The sequence below is a fragment of the Hyla sarda genome, chromosome 1 (genome assembly GCF_029499605.1).
Source record: "Hyla sarda isolate aHylSar1 chromosome 1, aHylSar1.hap1, whole genome shotgun sequence".
Lineage (NCBI taxonomy): Eukaryota > Metazoa > Chordata > Amphibia > Anura > Hylidae > Hyla > Hyla sarda.
This window is the reverse complement of record NC_079189.1, coordinates 466,680,023-466,700,026: the sequence shown is the minus strand read 5'-3', so window position 1 is coordinate 466,700,026 and position 20,004 is coordinate 466,680,023. Positions and strand designations below refer to the sequence as shown.

Below are 20,004 nucleotides of genomic sequence, written 5' to 3'. Positions count from 1 at the left end.
TATCGTTTTTTTTTTTTTCAGGGCCGATACCGATACTCGGTGGAGGTTAGGGCCGATAGCTGATAACTTATACCGATATTCCGGTATAAGTTAATGGCTATTTATCCCCCTGGCGACACCGCTGCAGATCATCGATTTAAAGTGGGCACTTTAAATCAATGAACTGCTGCGGCTTTTGCGGTGCCAGAGACCGCCGCCACCACCCGATTCTCTCCCCCTGCCTGTCCGGGGGTCCTGAGTCCTACCACCGCCACTGCCCCCCCTTCGGCCAGACACCGCCGCTGCCCCCCCCTTCGGCCAGACACCGCCGCTGCCCCATTGGCTCCCCCATCCCTGGTTTTCTAATTACCTTTTCCCGGGGGCCAGCGCTTCTTCTGGCTCCTGCGGCGTCCTCCTGAGCTGTCACTGTGCGCACTGACGGTGACGTCACGTTGAGGACGTCACTCGTCATCGCACAGCGTAATGCAGGACGCGCAGGAGCCAGAAATAGCGCGGACCCCAGGAACAGGTAATTATAAAACAGGGAATGGGGGAGGCAATGGGGCAGCAGCGGCTGTCTCTGGCCGGGGCGGTGCGATAGGGGGTGCGGTGGTGCGGCGCGGTACGGTGGTTTGGGGTGCGCGGGGCAGGGCAATTATCAGAAAGGTAATTGCCGATACCGATAAAGTCCAAGATTGGTCGATCCCTAATTTGTACCTCTTTTTATTACCACCCAGGTTATAGTCTGGATTATAAGCCACTCCTAGACCGACCAGATCCAAATCAAATGTCCAAAGGTAGACCACCAGTTATCTCTCCCATCCTTCTAATTTACATAAATGTTCACATGTTATTTTTGGGCAGGGAATAGAAGAGACACCCCCCAGAGCAGCTCTAACGGCAGCACATCTCTCAAAGAACAAAAGGGTTAAGTGACAAAAGTCCAGCACAGCCGTCGGGTGGCTGCCATATATTTTAAAGGGGTACTCCACTGGAAAACATTTATTTTCTTTAAATCAAGTGGTGCCAGAAAGTTAAACAGATTTGTAAATTATGTCTTTTTAAAAATATTAATTCTTCCAGTACTTATCAGCTGCTGTATACTACAGAGGAAGTTCTTTTCTTTTTGAATTTCCTTTCTGTCTGGCCACAGTGCTCTCTGCTGACACCTCTGTCCATGTTAGGAACTGTCCAGAGCAAAAGAGGTTTGCTATGGGCATTTACTCCTACTCTGGAAAGTTCCTAAAATGGACAGATGTGTCAGCAGAGAGCACTGTGGTCAGACAGAAAGGAAATTCAAAAAGAAAATAAACTTCCTATGGAGCATACAGCAGCTTATTAGTACTAGAAGGATTAAGATTTTTAAATAGAAGTAATGACTGTATTGTTATGGGAGCAACACCCAGATCTTGCACAGTAAAACAGAGCAGTGTGCAATGAAAATGGCCTAAGGCCAAAATGCCGTAATCAGGATTTCTAGGAGAACCTTATAGCTGTCAGTAGAGATATCATTGAAAGTCATCTGTCAACGACAGACGTTAAAGTGAGCAAAGAGACAGCTGGCAGGCAGATTCCTTGGCACAGACCTGCCATTCTGCCACTGTTGGCAAAGGGGGTACCGATATTTACAGAAACCTTCTTCAAGTTATTTTCAGAATACAGAACTAACTTCAGCACTGAAAACCTAAAAATAACAACAGTTTACTGTGAATCAGATCTTTCTGAAGAAATTTTAGATGTCACAGATAACAAAAACAAAGCATTTGAGACAAGTGCTGGCTTAGACCTTCAGTGGGGAGTGGAGCATATGTCTATTTTTTTTTAACCCCCTCCTGCCCACATTTTAGTTTAAAAAGTATTCCCTGGACAACTTCTTTTATAATAACCAAAAGTGTCAGTGGCAAAATTTCAAGGTGCATCAGACACCTGGCTCCTGAACAATGTAGATATAAAGCGATGATTTCTTTAAAGGGGTACTCCGGCCCTAAGACATCTTATCCACTATCCAAAGGATGTGCTGCTCCTAAAGAGGGTCTGTGAATGCTCTAGTTCAACATAAATCTGATCAACATTAAAGGGGTACTCCGGCCCTAAGACATCTTATCCCCTATCGGCCGCTGGGGACCCCCGCAATCTTTCATGCAGCACCCCAGTATCATCAACCTCCGGAGGGAACATCGCTCAGAGTCTGATGAATCACGATCATGGGGCCGGAGTATTGTGACATCACAGCTCAGCCCCTGTGTGATGTCACGCTCCACCCCTCAATGCAAGGCTATGGGAGGGGGTGTGGCGGCTGATGATAGCGGGGTGCTGCATGAAAGATTGCGGGGGTCCCCAGCGGCGGGCTTTGGATAGGGGATAAGAAGTCTTCAGGCCAGAGTACCCCTTTAATGTTCATCAGATTTATGTTGACCTAGAGCAGTCACAGACTCTCTTTAGGAACAGCACATAGTAGTGTGGGTGAGATGGACCAAGTGTACCAGGTGACCTGCACCAGTGATCCACATATCTATACATAGGTGTTGCTTGTCCACAAATTTCTGGCTCCTGGACTTTGTCCAACCCTGATATATTCTATAGTTAAAACAGTCTAGAGTGAACTGAAGCTCATACACCATGATAATAGATATTAAAGTGATGTGCTCATAGAGTGCAAATTTCACTAACTATATAAGCAATACATTAAATATAAAAAGCCATTGACTTATTCGTGAAAACGCTACTAAAGTTCAGGACATTGTGAAATGTAACAATCACAGATTTCTGCTGTAGTGCTTCAGCAGCCCAGATCCTTTCACTGTCTGCTGTGTCGACTATTTGCATATATATATATATTTACTTTAAAAAAAAATTTTTAAAAGCTAAAAAATAAGAGCAATGAGCTCTCGATTGTGGCAGTAAATGTAACTGCTCCTTGTGAGGATCAAAGACATCCTAAAACTATTATTTTATTTTTAATGTCTTGTCATGATAGGTGCAGCCATTATTCAGGATCTTCCAATCCACTCTTTACATTTTCATAGAGACTTTTAGTCCATTGTGCTCTGAGACTTTTAATTTCTTCCCCAAAAAAATCATGAAGTTTTGCAAAGCTGTACCGGTCTTCAGCCGCCTCAGTACAGACACGTGGTTCATTTGCACTAGCTTGCTGAGTTTGATCAGATGCCAAAGACTGGTTTCCAGAGTGTCCCCCCAACAGCCACGCTGAATCTTTGTAGTGTGGCCCATTGGTATAGGCAAAGCCATTTGGCAAGTCAGCTGTACTGTTACTCCATGGAGCAAAACCATTATCCTTTAAAACCAACTTATCTTCTATGTAAGGCAAAGCCGGCTGGTTAAGACTAAGACTTGTATCTGTAGAAGCACATGTCCCACTAAAAGAGCCCTGGGATTTACGCATTTCCATGACCTGCTGTTGAAGTTCTTTAACCACAAGCCTAATGTATTCAAAGTTTGCCCTGGAAAGAGCCTTTACCCAGGATTCCATAGTACTATGACTATCAGCAGCAAGAATATAGGCACGGGATTTGGAGTAGCCAAATCTAATTGCAAAGGCATACTCTTCTGAAGACTCGCACAGTTCCACCCGACATCCCTCCAGTATAATAACACCTACTGGTTCTTTACTTTCCTGAGTTTCATAGTAAAAGAGCATGTTGCCCTTCAGGACAAACCAACGTCTGTGGTACGACGCGTTGCGTTCCCCCTTCTTAGACAGGAAGCCACTTTTGTCTATTGGCGAGTTGCACGTGGCATAATACACCAAGTTCCTCTCGTTTAGCTTCATGTCTTTGCGTATCTCGAGCCCTAAAATACACAATAAAAAGTTAGAATGGCATACATAACAAAGACTACACTAAAAACTATTGACCTAACTGACCAATGCTATGCTTATAAAAGTACCCTAGAGGGAAGATTAAACATATGAAATAGAAAAACAAAAGAAACACCCCTTATAAAAATTTTAATCACCCCCCCCCCCCTTTTCTAATTGAAAAGTAAACCTTTGGTATAGCCGTGTGCAGAAACTATTGCACTGGAACTATTGCCCAGTGTTCAAACTATTAAAATAATGTTATTGACCCCACACAGAGGGGTTAGAATTAGGTGAGTTTTCTTCATTTTTTTTACTTTAACATCAGCAAAATAAAATAAAACCTATATAAATTAGATACTGGGTACCCATAAACCATAGAATAAAGACAGCATGTCAGTTTTACTGTAAAGTGCACTTTACAGAGCTGTGTAAAAACAAAAGCCCCCAAATTTAGCAAAATTGCCTTTTCTTTTCAAGGTCTTCAAGGTCATCACATAAAACATTTGTTTTGAAGAATATTGTATGGTAAAATGAAAACGGTCATTACAAAGTACAATTGGTAAAATCTTTTTTAGGGGAAGAGGGCGTGTCCCTCCCTTGTGGTGGTGGGAGGTGATTGGTGTGTCTGCTAATGCAGCCTTGTCCATAAGTCATCTCTTGTCCATGATTCATGGACAAGCTGATGCTGCTGCAGGACTGGTTAGTGTCCCAGTAGCTATGGGGACCCCTAGTGGTGGGATTTTCAGCGGCTATTTTCTTTATTAAAATATTTAAAAAAAAATTAAACAACCATATTACAAAAAAGGTCTTTCATTTTCATCAGTAACAACATATAAAATGTTTTTGAATCTGTGGCCATTTAAGAAAATGAGAGAAACCTGTCATCACTGTTATGGTCGCCACCATTCTTTGGGACAGTCCCCGCTTCTGGCTGCCCTGCCATCTTTTATTGATAAATCTCTCCCTACACCCAATCAGGAGACAGATTCTATAGAAAGTACAGGGAGCCTGTCTCTTGTGGTGAGGTAAGAGACAGGAAGAGAAGCGCACAGCTGCATGCTTCTCCCCATTAGTTCTAGCAAATATAAAAAATATATATTTTTTTTTTTTATGACAGCAACACTTTAAAGGGGTGGTATGGTGAAATACACGTAGGGGGATAAGTGTCTGATTAGGCGCACACTCCATTCTCTATGGGAGCGCCAAAGAGACCCAAGTGCTGTACCCAGGCATCTGGGGCACTGCCATAGAAATGAATGGCACTCATACTGTCTGCAGCATGTGCACCTCTCAGAGAACCAGGGTTTCATTCAAAAGATCAGAGAGGTCACCATGCGATCAGACTGTGGATGGAGGAATAAGTTGTTTTCCACCGGACCACCCCATAAAGTCTACTCTAGAAGCGGCAAACCTAATAAAAGTCACTGTGAGTGAGTGGATGCTCTAATACGCAGTCAGGTGACCTGTAACAACCATTTATTATGTATAGTTGGAGGAACATATTTATAAATACAGGTTACTAATATCAGTTATCCTATATCAGAATTAAATTAGCATGAAGCAACATGTATACATATATATGAGGAGAGTGGCAGTGCCCAGAGCTTTACTAGTGTAGTCAGGCGTTCTGGTGTCCTAGCTATGGCTACATGGAGCATACAGACGGCCTTCCTACTGTTTGTATATTCTATCAGGATATACCTCTGCTTCCTGTGCATAGATAACCTGCGAGAACAAGCCTAGAACAAACAAACACAGCCTACAGGCGGCGTCCTATGTAAACAATCACTGCAGAATAATGTTCTCCAACCTGTAGCAAGCCAGAAGTTGCAAAACTACAACTCCCAGCATGCCCGGACTCCGGGCATGCTGGAAGTTGTAGTTTTGCAACATCTGGCGAGCCACAGTTTGGAAACCACTGCTTTAGAATCATCTCAAAATAACATCAGTCCAGGCCAGTGTTTCCCAACCAGGGTGCCTCCAGCTGCTGCAAAAGTACAACTCCCAGCATGCCCGGACAGGGTATGCTGGGAGTTGTACTTTTGCAACAGCTGGAGGCACCCTGATTGGGAAACACTGGTCCGGGCTATGCAGGGTGACACATGATCAGACAGCACTGGGCTTTACAGACAATATATTAGTCATCTGATAGCAGATAGAGAGCCCTGACACCAGCACTGCATGCCCTTTGTTGTAGGGATCAAGGGGTCCTGGACCTTAGACATGTCACTCAGAAGAAGTCTGAGCTTTAGTGACCCCATAGAGCTGGATGTGCTTTAACCTTACATACCCCGATGTAGGAGTGCTGATATATACATGGGGTGCACATGCATATAACCCCCTCCCCAGAATGTACACAGCAGAGATCAGCTCCCATGATCCCCCCCCCCCCTGTAAACAGGAGATTTTCCATCAGTCTCAGCAGACAGCATATTGAGAAACGTCCGGAGCTACCATTACATACACAGAGACAGGGGCGCCTGGCTCATTTGCGCTCATAGCCTTCTCCGGGCTCGTCCAGGTGGCAGAAGGTGAGGGGCAGCTCATGTCCGCTGCGGGGGGCTCAGCATCTCCTCCTCCCGGCGCTCCCCATTGTCAGCACCTCAGCTTCTAGTCCGGTTGCACAATTCCACCACCCTGGACAGGAAATGGATCGTCCCCGCGCACCCCGCCAGCTCGCGGCTCTGGTCCCGCCCCCTAGTGGCGTGCGCTCTGCCTGCGTGTCCATTCCTAGTGCACAGAGCTTGAGTCAGCCCCGCGGCCAGATAGTACAGGATATTATTCCAGTGTAGTTTACCTCCTTGTGGAGGACATGGAATTCCCATTCTGCAGCTGTAAGGACCTGTGGTTTGCGTGTGGAAGGGTAGGTGTTGCTGAAGCACCCGGGCCCTTGTACATGAGGGCCCCTGTGACACGTGAGCACAGGCCAGTACTGTATAAGAACGTGGAAAAAGGCTGAGGTGGCAGATAATGTTACACTGAGTCACAGGAATGTCTACCACATACATTTAAAACTGCAGAAAAATACCAAGAATACAAACCAATAGGTGAAGATATGAGAACATATGAAAGTAACAAAGACCAATGTATATATGATGAAGTAACAAAGACCAATCGTATATACAGTCATGACCATAAATGTGGACACCCCTGACATTTTTTTTTCTAGAAAATGAAGTATTTCTCACAGAAAAGGATTGCTCTAACATATGTTTTGCTATACACGTTTATTCATGTCACACCAAAAATGGGCAGGACAAAATTATTGGCACCCTTAACTTAATATTTGGTTGCACACCCTTTGGAAAAAATAACTGAAATCAGTCGCTTTCTATAACCATCAATAAGCTTCTTACACCTCTCAGCCGGAATGTTGGACCACTCTTCCTTTGCAAACTGCTCCAGGTCTCTCTTATTGGAAGGGCGCCTTTTCCCAACAGCAATTTTAAGGTCTCTCCACAGGTGTTCAATGGGATTTAGATCTGGACTCATTGCTGGCCACTTCAGAACTCTCCAGCGCTTTGTTGCCATCCATTTCTGGGTGCTTTTTTGTTTGGGGTCATTGTCCTGCTGGAAGACCCCAGATCTCTGATACAAACCCAGCTTTCTGACACTGGGCTGTACAGTGTGACCCAAAATCCGTTGGTAATCCTCAGATTTCATGATGCCTTGCACACATTCAAGCACTCAGTGCCAGAGGCAGCAAAACAACCCCAAAACATCATTGAACCTCCACCATATTTCACTGTAGGTACTGTGTTCTTTTCTTTGTAGGCCTCATTCCGCTTTTGGTAAACAGTAGAATGATGTGCTTTACCAAAAAGCTCTATCTTGGTCTCATCTGTCCACAAGACGTTTTCCCAGAAGGGACTTTCTGGCCTTCTACAGCCTCTTGCTATTCCGGACACTCCTTGTTTGCAAATTGCTATGGACTTTATCACCGATCTGCCCCCATCCTATAAGAATACGGTCATCTGGGTGGTGGTCGATCAGTTTTCGAAGATGGCTCATTTTATTCCATTGCCCAGTTTATCATCTGCTCCGCTACTGGCCAAACACTTCCTTCAGCATATTTTCCGCTTACATGGCCTCCCGTCTCACATCGTCTCGGACCATAGGGTGCAATTTGTTTTTAAGTTCTGGCGAGCTTTATGCACTCGTATTAAGATCAAATTGGATTTCTCATCTTCGTGTCACCCTCAATCCAAACGGCAGGTCGAGAGAGTAAACAAGCTCTGGGAGAATTTCTTCGTCACTTTGTGTCAGCCTTACAGGATGACTGAGTCTATCTTTTACGTGCGCGCATGCGAACCCCGGACTGCCGCTCACCTTCTGCTGCCTCCTCCGGCCATTATTCTCTATCCATTGCGGGGCACGCTTGCTTGAGAGCCCCGCTCTTTTCTCCTTCTGCCCGATCCTGCCGGAACTTCCTAGGGCGCGCAAACACACTGACTCTTCTAAATTTAAAGGGCCAGTGCACCAATAATTGGTGCTTTTCAGAAACAGTCCCTATTTAGTTCCGACAATTTTTTGCTGCTCACTGCCAGATCTTTGTGCCCTAGTTGCCAAGAGAAAGCGTATATTTGTGTCTTGTCGTGTCGTGTATCTGATCCCTTGCTAGGATTACTGACCTTTCCCGCTTGCCTTCTGACCTCCTGCTACGTGACCTGACCCTGCTTCATTGCTGCCTGTCCTGATCTCCTGCCTGTCCTAACTACATCTGTATCTCATCCTTCCTGTGTTATACCTCCGCTGCCTGTGAGGACGGCTCGTATCAGAGTTAGTCACGTGGGTGCTGCCTGCCGCAGCAAGTCCATGCCGCTTTGTGGCGGGCTCTGGGGAAAATCAGCGGCACCTTAGACTCCCTGGTATGGCCCAAGCAATCTTCCTCAACAGGTCAGTGGATCCACCTAACCACAGCCGTTACAGGATGGTTAGACATGTGAAATTTTTAGTAGAGATGAGCGAAAAATTCGATTCGGCTGTTTTGCAAAATTTTATGCAAAAAAATTTGGTTCGGTCCGAATTTATTTACGGCGAATCAATATTAAAAAACAGCTATTTCTGGCCTACAGAGAGGCTCAATAGGGATGTAGAACACTTTGCTTTGTCCTAACACACATAGGGAGTGTGCTGTGTTAGTGAAATAATACTGTTATTCAGTATGACATGCAGATTACAGGCATAGCTATTAGAATTAATGCGGCAAAACGTCTGGATGTGGCAGCAGGGAGACCATATGGCATCAAAATTGAAGAGAATGAATAGATTTTTTTATGTTATTTTTATTCAATTTAATTTTAATTTATTTAAACTTTTTGAGTAGACATTCTGGTCAGTGGCGTTGCGACCCGGGTGCGGAGGGTGTGGCCCGCACCGGGTGACACCAACCTAAAGGGGTGACACCAAGACGCTCCGCAGCACCCACCCCCCCCTCCCCAGCTACACTGACACCCCACTCTGGGCTTCCCACCACCACCCCCGCCTTCACCTGCGCCCGTCCGTCAGCAAACCCCCCCCCACCCGGCCTTCATCGCCGCTGTGCGCCCGTCTGTCAGCACCACAGCATGCGACGTCACTCGCAGGGCGCCCGGAGAGAAGGATCTCTGCGCTGGATGGGTGAGTGTGTGTGTGTGTGTCTCTCTGTCTCTATCTGTCTGTGTGTGACTCTGTGTGTGTGTGTGTGTTTGTGACTCTGTGTGTGTGACTGTGTGTGACGCTGTGTGTGACTGTGTGTGTGTGTGTGACTGTGTGTGTGTGTGTGACTCTGTGTGTGTGTGTGTGTGTGTGACTGTGTGTGTGTGTATGTGACTGTGTGTGTGTGTTGCAGGGGGACCCAGGAGCTTTAAGCTACACCCCTGCCCACAATCATTTATTGTATTGGAATTATGTAGGAGGCCTTCTGGTGTGCCAAGTATGCCTTATTGACTCTGTGTGTGTGTGTGTGTATGTGACTGTGTGTGTGTGTGACCAGGGGTGTGGAAATTTAAAAAAAAACTACTTGTCCAAGGGACTAAAGCGGAACACAATCTACTTGTCCCTCAAGAGAATCTACTTGTCCTGGTAGATGAAATAATTTCAACCAAAATAGTCTGATCCCCCCCCCCACTAGACCACCAGGGATGGATATAAGATCCTTTACACTGCTGACAGCGGTGATCTAATGGGTTAATAGGCAATCGCAGCATGCCGGGCTATTAGCGGAGGGAGAGCTGTAGCTCCTCTTACACCCGAGACAAGCCCAGAAAAGTCTAGATGTAACTTTTTGATCACCACTTTTTGATCACCAAAATTTCTCATATGAAGTGACCAAAAATTAGCAATTCTGGACAATTATTTAGATTTACACTGTTCCCCGTACGGTTTAATTAACATTACATTTTAATAGTCTGGACATTTCCACATGCAGCGATACCACTTATGTTTATTTTTATACATTATTTTTATTTAAAGAAAATTGGAAACTTTTATTAGGAAAGGGGCTTATTCACATATATACGCACTTTTTAAAATATTTTAATCACTATTTTTCAGTCTCAATAGGGACTTATGTGTTACTGGGGGGTTCTGCTTCTCCAGTTTATGTGCTGCATTTTGTGTCAGAAAATGCTGGAAGTTGCATTTAGTTACTAGATAACTACAACTCCCAGCATGCCCTGATACAGCCTATGGTTGTGTCGGTGTTGCAGCATGTTGCACTGTATAGTACAGTTAAGGTTATTGGGGGACATGCTGGGAGTTGTAGTTTGTGTCAGCTGCAGAGCCATAGGATGTGACAAGGAATACTGGGAATTGCAGTTAGTAACTACAACACCCAGCATGCCTTGATGTAGCCTATGGCTCTGCAGCTGACCCGAACCAAAACTACAACTCCCAGCATGTTGCACTTTATAGTTCTACAGTTTAGGTTATGGTGCAACATGCTGGGAGTTGTAGTTTTGGTTCGGGCGTGTTTGTGTGCATCCGTGGGGCTCTTGGTTGGCGGGTGAGTATGAAGGGGGTGGGATTCTGGGGGTGAAATTTAGTGCGGGTGCCACTAAAAATAAATAACATTAAATGGTACAACTGCCCTAATGCCCGATGTGACAGTCCGCTCCTATACAAAACATTCATGCATACACATATCATACATGCACCAGCCACTGCCCCCATATACATACACACACCCCCGCCACTGCCCCCCCCACATCATACATTACATACACACATCACACATACATCATACACACATACACTCACACCATACATATTCACCATACATATGCACACATCATACATACACCTGCCGCTGCCCACCCCACATCATACATCACATACACACACATCACACATTACATACACATCACACATAGACAGACATCATACACACATCACACATAGACATCATACACACATACACTCACATCATACATATACACCATACATATGCACACATCATACATACACCTGCCGCTGCCCACCCCACATCATACATCACATACACACACATCACACATAGACATTATACACACATCATACATTACACACACATCACACTTAGACATTATACACACATCATACATTACATACACATCACACATAGACATCATACACACATCATACATTACATACACATCACACATAGACATCATACACACATACACTCACACCATACATATCCACCAGTGTTTCCCAACCAGGGTGCCTCCAGCTGTTGCAAAACTACAACTCCCAGCATGCCCAGGGCATGCTGGGAGTTGTAGTTTTGCAACAGCTGGAGGCACCCTGGTTGGGAAACACTGATCTACACCATACATATGCACACATCATACATACACCTGCCGCTGCCCCCCCATCATACATACACTCACATCATTCATATACAACCACCCTTCCTGCCGCCGCCTGTATTCTCGGTCTCCTCACCTGAGCCGCCATGAGTGGACATCAGAGCTGTAGTCCCGGCCGGTGTGAGGTGAGATTTACGTCCTCCTCCTTGCCCTCCCCCCTGCTCTGTGTTTTCCCCGTGCAAACTAGCAACCTCCCCGTGGTGGATTAGGTCCTGTCTAGACAGAGCAGGGGAGGGGGAAGGGGAGGGATAGAGCTGTGTGTGGGGGATGGAGCTGTGTGTGGGGGATGGAGCTGTGCACGGAGCTGTCTACGTCCTTTCTCTCACCCTGCTGTGTCTTCTGAGCTCCGTCCATCCTCCGGGAGGGGAGATAAGGGGGCTCTGCAGTCAGCTGGAGGCCGCCGCCCCCCCCATACACTCTGAGCTGGTGTGAGGTGTAGACTTCCATCCGATCCTGCGCCTCACACCAGCATTAAAGAAAAATAAGGGGGACGTCTGTCTGTCCCTGCTCGCCCGATACAGGGCTAAATCTATCAACAATTCACCTGCCCGGTGCCCAAAACTACTTGTCCCGGGCGTCGGGCTATAGGATTTCCACATCCCTGGTGACTGTGTGAGTCTGTGACTCTGTGACTTTTTTTTTTTGTTATATCTCATTCCCTAATTCAGAAGCATAGATAAAGGTGGGGCAGAGGCAGTAGTCACATTTATGGCAGATAGTAGGTGAGGAGGACCTGTAATAAATGTTGCAGGGGGTACCCAGGAGCTTTAAGCCACACCCCTGCCCACAATCATTTCTTGTATTGGAATTATGTTGGAGGCCTTCTGGTGTGCCAAGTATGCCTTATTTTCTGTGTGTCTGGGTGTGTGTGACTCTGTGTGTGTGTGTGTGTGTGTATGTGACACTGAGTGTGTGACTGTGTGTGTGTGTGACGCTGTGTGTGTGACTGTGACTCTGTGTGTGTCTGTCTGTGAGTGTGTGTCTCTCTGACTGTGTGTGTTTGTGTCTCTCTGTGTTGTATGTGTTTTTTTTTACTTTGTGGGGGGGGGGGGGGGGGGGTTGAACCAGCGATCTAATGTGGGGAGACTTTGACCCATTGTGGGGAACCTGCGGCCTAATGTGGGGAATCTGTGCTACCAAATGTGGGGAGTCTATGCTACCTAATGTGGGGAATCTGTGCTACCGAATGTGGGGAATCTATGCTACCTAATGTGGGGAAACTGCTACCTAATGTGGGGAAATTGCTACCTAATGTGGGGAATCTGTGCTACCTAATGTGGGGAAATTGCTACCTACTGTGGGGTAACTAGTACCTACCTAATGTGGGGGAACTGGTACCAAATGTGGGGAAAATATGCTACCTAATGTGGGGAAACTGCTACCAACCTAATGTGGGGGAACTGCTGCCTACCTAATGCTCCCCCTGGCAGTAGCACCCTCATCATCCACCAGCAACACCCCCCCCCCAGCAGTAGCACCTCCATCAGCAGATCCTGATGGTGGATGATGGCGGTGCTCCTGCCAGGAGGATGATCCTGCCGATAAATAGAAGTAATTAAAAAATCTGTTTAACTTTCTGGCACCAGTTGATATAAAAGAAAATGTTTTCCAGTGGAGTACCCCTTTAAGTAATTCTGGGAACTGTATATTTAAATGGTGAAAACTTCTTTAACACTTTCCTATTCTGTGGCAACTGGTATATCTGATTATTATACTGGAATTTCTCACAATGCGCTACAATAGTGGTGTCTGTCACAACAGGCTAAAAACTTACTGGGGAGAGGGGGTAGGTATGGGGGTGACACTATTTTCTACCCCACCGGGTGACACCAACCCTAGCAACGCCACTGATTCTGGTGTGCATCAAGCTGGCAATTCGCCACGAGGCGAGCTACCACCTGTTCCCGCCCGTGCCTCTGAGCACCCCTGCCCCACTGTCTTACTCTTTGTGGAACTGCAAATGTTTCATTTAATCAGTCATGGTTCATTATGATCACAACCTGTTTCATTGGATCCTTGTGGTAATTCCACGGCTACTATATGACGTCGACAACCATTGGGCCTAAGTCTTGGAAAGATTACAGTGGTCCCTCAACATACGATGGTAATTCGTTCCAAACGAGCCATCGTTTGTCGAATCCATCGTATGTTGAGGGATTTGTGCAATGTAAAGTATAGGAAGCTGTACTCACCTGTCCCTGCCGCTCGCCATGGTGTCCCTGCCGCTCCCGATGGTGACCCCGGGCCTCCGCTGGGCTCTCCTGGTCTTCTCTGGTCCTCCGCTGTCTTCTCCGGTCCTCTGCTGTCTTCCGCAAGGCCTTACTGGGCCTGCGTAGCGACGTCATTACGCCGCTGCGTACGCCATTCCTATTGGATGACGTGCGCAGCAGCGTATTGACGTCATCGGAGAGGGCCGAGAAGACACCGGAAGACCAGCGCTGGACCCGGAGGGCACCCTGGAGCATCGTGGAGGGGTAAATAATACTTACCGCACCACACGGGGAACATTAAGCTGCTATCCGCCAGCAGCTTAAGCATTTTGCGCTGCCGGATAGCACTTAATGCGATGGCCCCGACATAAAAAAGCATCGTATGTCGATGCTGACATCGACATTTGATGGCCTCTGAGAGGCCATCGTATGTCGATTTGATCATATGTCAGGGCCATTGTAGGTCGGGGGGTCACTGTACATCGATTTATTTAAATTGAAATGTAAGATTTTTAAATTAAAATTTAAGATTTTTAAATTGAAATATGATATTACACTCCCAAGTTTTAATGTCAGGCATCAGCGTTTACTTTGAATAAATAGTTTGGTTACAAAGGACCAAATCTAACAAGGAGTCACATGGTGGCACAATGACAGAGCCTGGAGGTTGCATCAGTATGAGGAGACCATATAGTGGCTGAATGACACAGCCTGGAGTTGGGGGCAGCATGAGGAGAATATATAGTGGCTGAATAACACAGCCTGGAGTTTGTGGCAGCATGAGGAGAACATATAGTGGCTGAGTGACACAGCCTGGAGGTGGCAGAAGCATGAGGAGAACATATAGTGGCTGAGTGACACAGCCTGGATTTGGCGGCAGCATCCGTAGAACATATGGTGGCTGAATGACACAGCGTGGAGGTGGCGGAAGCATGAGGAGACCATATAGTGGCTGAATGGCACAGCCCGGAGTTGGCGGCAGTATAAAGTGAAATTATAGTGGCCGAATGACACAGCCTGGAGTTGGCGGCAGCGTGAGGAGAACATATAGAGGGGCATTTACTAATCTTTTACTATGTAGTCTGGTTTTTACCCTGTTTTTTTCTACTTCATTTTTGACTATGTGCGACAAATTTACTAAATTGTTGCACGGCATTAATAAATTTGGCACACATAGACAAAAGTGGGAAATTTACTTCATGTAGTAGAAAAAATAGTCTGTTCCTTTTTCCTGCTGTCTGAATAGGTTTGGCTGCTAGGTTTCCTTCTGGATCTTTTGTTTTTGAGTTTTTTTTTTAGCTTTTTCACCACATCTAAATAATTCAGTAACTACAGTGGTCGCTCAAGTTACAATATTAATTGGTTCCAGGACAACCATTGTAAGTTGAAACCATTGTATGTTGAGACCATAACTCTATGGAAACGTGGTAATTGGTTATAAAGGCACCAAAATGTCATCCAAAATAGGAAAAAGTGACAAAGAAAAATAAGTAGATAACTAATATAGATAAAGCAAATCCTTACATATAAAAGTAATAAAGATCTGCTGGGAGCTGTAAATTACTGTCTATGTCAGTGTTTCCCAAGCAGGGAGCCTCCAGCTGTTGCAAAACTATAACTCCCAGCATGCCTGGACAGCCAAAGGCTGTCCGGGCATGCTGGGAGTTGTAGTTTTGCAAAAGATGGGGCCACCCTGCTTGGGAAACACTGGTCTATGTAGAGGACAGGAGCTTCTTCAGGGGTCCTGTACAGTACAGGCAATGTCCCAAACAAGTAATGGAGTCGCCCTCACCTGGTGTCCAAAAGAGCAGCTAACCCTGATACAGGTAAAGTGTACAGAACATGTAATACCAGACACCAGTCAGTGCATACACTTCAGTAATACAGGGGTTTTACCAGTGAATGCCCATTTTGATTGGTTGGTTCTTCTAGCCATTGACACGTTTCACAGATCTGGACTGTCTGTAGCATTGTATGTTGAGTCTGGTTTCAACTTACGATGGTCCAGAAAAGACCATTGTATGTTGAAACTATTGTATGTTGAGGCCATTGTAAGTTGAGGGATCACTGTAAATTGTAGTCATGGCTCAGAAGTGGTAAACGGCGTTTAGTGTGTGTGCGTGTGTGCGTGTGTGTGTGTTTATTACATTTTTTTAACACAGTTTTTTTCTCCCTAAATGTACTTACATTTTTTTTTTTGGTTACTTCTTCTACATATCTGTGTATCCTGTGGACTCCTTCGGATTCGGTGGACTACTTCGACGACCAGCATTTTTCTTTGCTTGATGTTAATAAAATGGTTAACGAGGGCTTGTGGGGGAGTGTTTTTTTGTAATAAAATTTTTTTTAAACCTGTTGTGTTTTTTTATTTATTTTACTTTACTAGACAGGCTTAGTAGTGGAAGCTGTCTTATAGACTGAGTCCATTACTAAGCCGGGCTTAGCGTTAGCCACAAAAACAGCTGGCGCTAACCCCCAATTATTACCCCGGTACCCAACACCACAGGGGTGCCGGGAAGAGCCGGTACCAACAGGCCCGGAGCGTCAAAAATGGCGCTCCTGGGCCTAGGCGGTAACAGGCTGGCGTTATTTAGATTGGGGAGGGCCAGTAACAATGGTCCTCGCCCACCCTGGTAACGTCAGGCTGTTACTGTTTGGTTGGTATTTGGCTGAGAATAAAAATAGGGGGACCCTATGCGTTTTTTTATATATTTAATTATTTAGTTAAAAAAAAAACACATAGGGTCCCCCCTATTTTCATTCTCAGCCAAATACCAACCAAACAGTAACAGCCTGACGTTCCCAGGGTGGGCGAGGACCATTGTTACTGGCCCTCCCCAGCCTAAATAACGCCAGCCTGTTACCGCCTAGGCCCAGGAGCGCCATTTTTGACGCTCCAGGCCTGTTGGTACCGGCTCTTCCCGGCACCCCTGTGGCGTTGGGTACCGGGGTAATAATAGGGGGTTAGCGCTAGCTGTTTTTGTGGCTAACGCTAAGCCCAGGTTAGTAATGGACTCTGTCTATAAGACAGCTTCCACTACTAAGCCTGTCTAGTAAAGTAAGAAAAAAACACAACAGGTTTTAAAAAAATTTTATTACAAAAAACACTCCCCCACAAGCCCTCGTTAACCATTTTATTAAATCAAACAAAGAAAAACGCTGGTCATCGAAGTAGTCCACCGAATCCGAAGGAGTCCACAGGATACACCGATCTGAAATGAGAAGAAAACAAAAAAAATGGGTTAGTACATTTATTATCACCTGCTCACACATCTCCCGCCCCGCACGACTACAACTGCCAGCATGCCCTTACAGTAAGGACATGCTGGGAGTTGTAGTTGTGTGGTGCAGGAGATGTGTGGGCAAGTGACAAGCTTGTCCCCTGCCCCCAGCTGCAGGACTACAACTCCCAGCATGCCCTTACAGTAAGGTGGGGCGGAGGCCGGGCACAGTGTTTCCCAACCTGGAACTTGTAGTTTTGCAACATCTGGAGGCACCCTGGTTGGGAAACACTGTTTTAGGCCAGTGTTTCCCAACCAGGGTGCCTCCAGATGTTGCAAAACTACAAGTCCCAGCATGTCTGGAGAGTCAAAGGCTGTCTAGGCATGCTGGGAGTTGTAGTCTTGCAACATCTGGAGGCAACCTGGTTGGGAAACACTGGCCTAAAACAGTGTTTCCCAACCAAGGTGCCTCCAGATGTTGCAAAACTACAAGTCCCAGCATGCCTGGACAGTCAAAGGCTGTCTAGGCATGCTGGGACTTGTAGTTTTGCAACATCTGGAGGCAACCTGGTTGGGAAGCTTGGGCAACTTACCGACTTCCGTAGGATCCAGCGCTGCACGACACTGCCGCGCGACGATCTCCGACAGCGATCGTCGCTGGAGCCTCGGAAGGGTAAGTGAACTTCTTCGCCGGTCCCCTTCAGCTGTTTAGTTTTGCAACAGCTGGAGGACTACAGTTTACAGACCACAAACCAGTGGTCTGCAAACTGTGGCCCTCCAGCTGTTGCAAAACTACAACTTCCAGCATGCCTGGACAGCCAATGGCTGTCCAGGCATGCTGGGAGTTGTAGTCTTGCAACATCTGGAGGCACCCTGGTTGGGAAACACTGTTTTAGGCCAGTGTTTCCAAACAAGGGTGCCTCCAACTGTTGCAAAACTACAACTCCCAGCATGCCTGTACAGCCAAAGGGTGTCTAGGCATGCTGGGAGTTGTAGTCTTGCAACATTTGGAGGCACCCTGGTTGGGAAGCTTGGGCAACTTACCGGCTTCCGTAGGATCCAGCGCTGCACGACACTGCCGCGCGACGATCTCCGTCAGCGATCGTCGCTGGAGCCTCGGAAGGGTAAGTGAACGTTTTCGCCGGTCCCCTTCAGCTGTTTAGTTTTGCAACAGCTGGAGGACTACAGTTTACAGACCACACCCCAGTGGTCTGCAAACTGTGGCCCTCCAGCTGTTACAAAACTACAACACCCATCATGCCCTGACAGCCAAAGCCTATGGCTCTCAGGGCAGGAGCCCGGGCTGACATTACAGTGCAGCCGCCCGGGCTCCTCATACGGCCTCCCTGCTACCCCCCCCCTTGTCTCCCGCCCGGGCTCCTCATACGGGCTCCTCATCCTGAACGCTGGCAACACCGCCTCCCATGTCACTCTCCTTATCACTACTTGCCCGCCTAGCGGAGGAAGCGGCACATGTTTCCTCCACTTCTTGGCTGGGCAGTAGCTGCTGACTGTCCTCTATTAGATCATCCTCACTGAATAGTGGAGCTGAACCCACAGCATAAGATACTTCTTTAGGGGAGGGAACAGCAGAGGACAGAGGCACTGGGCGTACAGTGACTGCTCTTGGGCCATGCCAACTGAGGGTTGTGTCTGAGGAACCCACCGACTGTTGACTGGGGGTATCAGATGTCACTTGTGGTGAAGTGGATGACCGTGTTAACCAATCGATGACGGCAGATGGGTTGCTGGTCGAGACACGACCGCTAGCTGATACCGGGAGATCAGGCCTCTCGCTGCCACTCCTGCTGCAACTCGCCTCTAGTCTGCTGCGACCTCTGCCTGCGCCTGATGAATTTGGGCTTCTGACACTCCTCTGTGCATGTCCTGGCACTTCTCTGCCTGACATACTTAGTGTATATATGAGGGGAGTACAATACACTTCACTACACTTAAAACAGTATTTGTCTAGAACAGCAGCAGGTGTATACTTTTGCCTGGACTTTCACAGTATTTAGGCCCTTAACAGATTAAATGGTACAAATTAGTACACTACTTAGATGTAGGTATGTGATATGCGCTTATGAGGTCAGAAAAATGCGCTACAGTACACTTAAAGAAGTAGTGGAGTAAAACACCAGCCGTGATTACTTTTGGCTGGCCTTTCACAGTATCTAGGCCTTGACAGATTAGCAGCTACAAAATAGTACACTGCTTAGATGTAGGTATGTGGTATGCACTTATGAGGGCAGAACATTTGCTACATTAGGCTTAAAAAAGTAGTGGAGTACAACACCAGCCAGTGAGTACTTTTGTCTGGACTTTCACAGTATCTAGACCCTTGACAGATTAAATGGTACAAAATAGTACACTACTTAGATGTAGGGATGTGGTATGCACTTATGAGGGCAGCAAAATGCGCTACAGTACGCTTAAAAAACATATTGGAGTAAAACACCAGCCGGTGATTACTTTTGTCTGGCCTTTCACAGTATCTAGGCCCTTGACAGATTAACAGGTGCAAAATAGTACACTACTTAGATGTACGTATGTGGTATGAACTTATGAGGGCAGAAAATGTGCTACAGTACGCTTAAAAAACATTTTTGTACAACACCAGCAGTACACAAAATTGCTGCAGCACGCAGTCGCTGTGTACTAAACCCAAAATTGCACTCTCTCAAAGACTCTTAGGAATGGACTGCTGGTTATTATACCATCTACAGACTAGTATAACCAGCAGACTATTTGTTGTGGAACAAAGACACAGAGTTGCGCTGAAAAATTATTCATCCATCCTCTGCTAAGGTTTCTCAAGCTGAGCCAGCTTGTTCAAATGTATGAGGCAACACAGAGCTCTCTGTCCCTCTCTGTTATACAATGCTGTAGAAAGTGACTGGGAGGTTAATGGCTGCAGTAAAAAAAAATTTCAGTGAAAAACGCAC

General features: G+C 46.4%; 2 protein-coding genes across 3 annotated transcripts in view; one reads left to right on the top strand and one right to left on the bottom strand.

Moving 5' to 3' along the window:
* Nucleotides 1-1,270: 1,270 nt before the first annotated feature.
* Nucleotides 1,271-6,450, bottom strand: PHETA1 (PH domain containing endocytic trafficking adaptor 1). The gene is made up of 2 exons (XM_056536417.1): nt 6,264-6,450; nt 1,271-3,789 (listed from the first exon to the last, which is right to left on the bottom strand). The coding sequence occupies exons 1-2, from the start codon at nt 6,286-6,288 to the stop codon at nt 2,966-2,968; spliced, it is 849 nt and encodes a 282-aa protein (XP_056392392.1). The 5' UTR covers nt 6,289-6,450; the 3' UTR covers nt 1,271-2,965.
* An 89-nt stretch (nt 6,451-6,539) lies between these two features.
* Nucleotides 6,540-20,004, top strand: part of SH2B3 (SH2B adaptor protein 3) — a 337,860-nt gene continuing 324,395 nt past the window's right edge. For both annotated transcript variants that reach the window (XM_056536396.1, XM_056536401.1), the window contains exon 1: nt 6,540-6,662. The gene's annotated coding sequence lies outside the window, so the exon portion shown is untranslated. The remainder of the gene's footprint in view (nt 6,663-20,004) is intronic.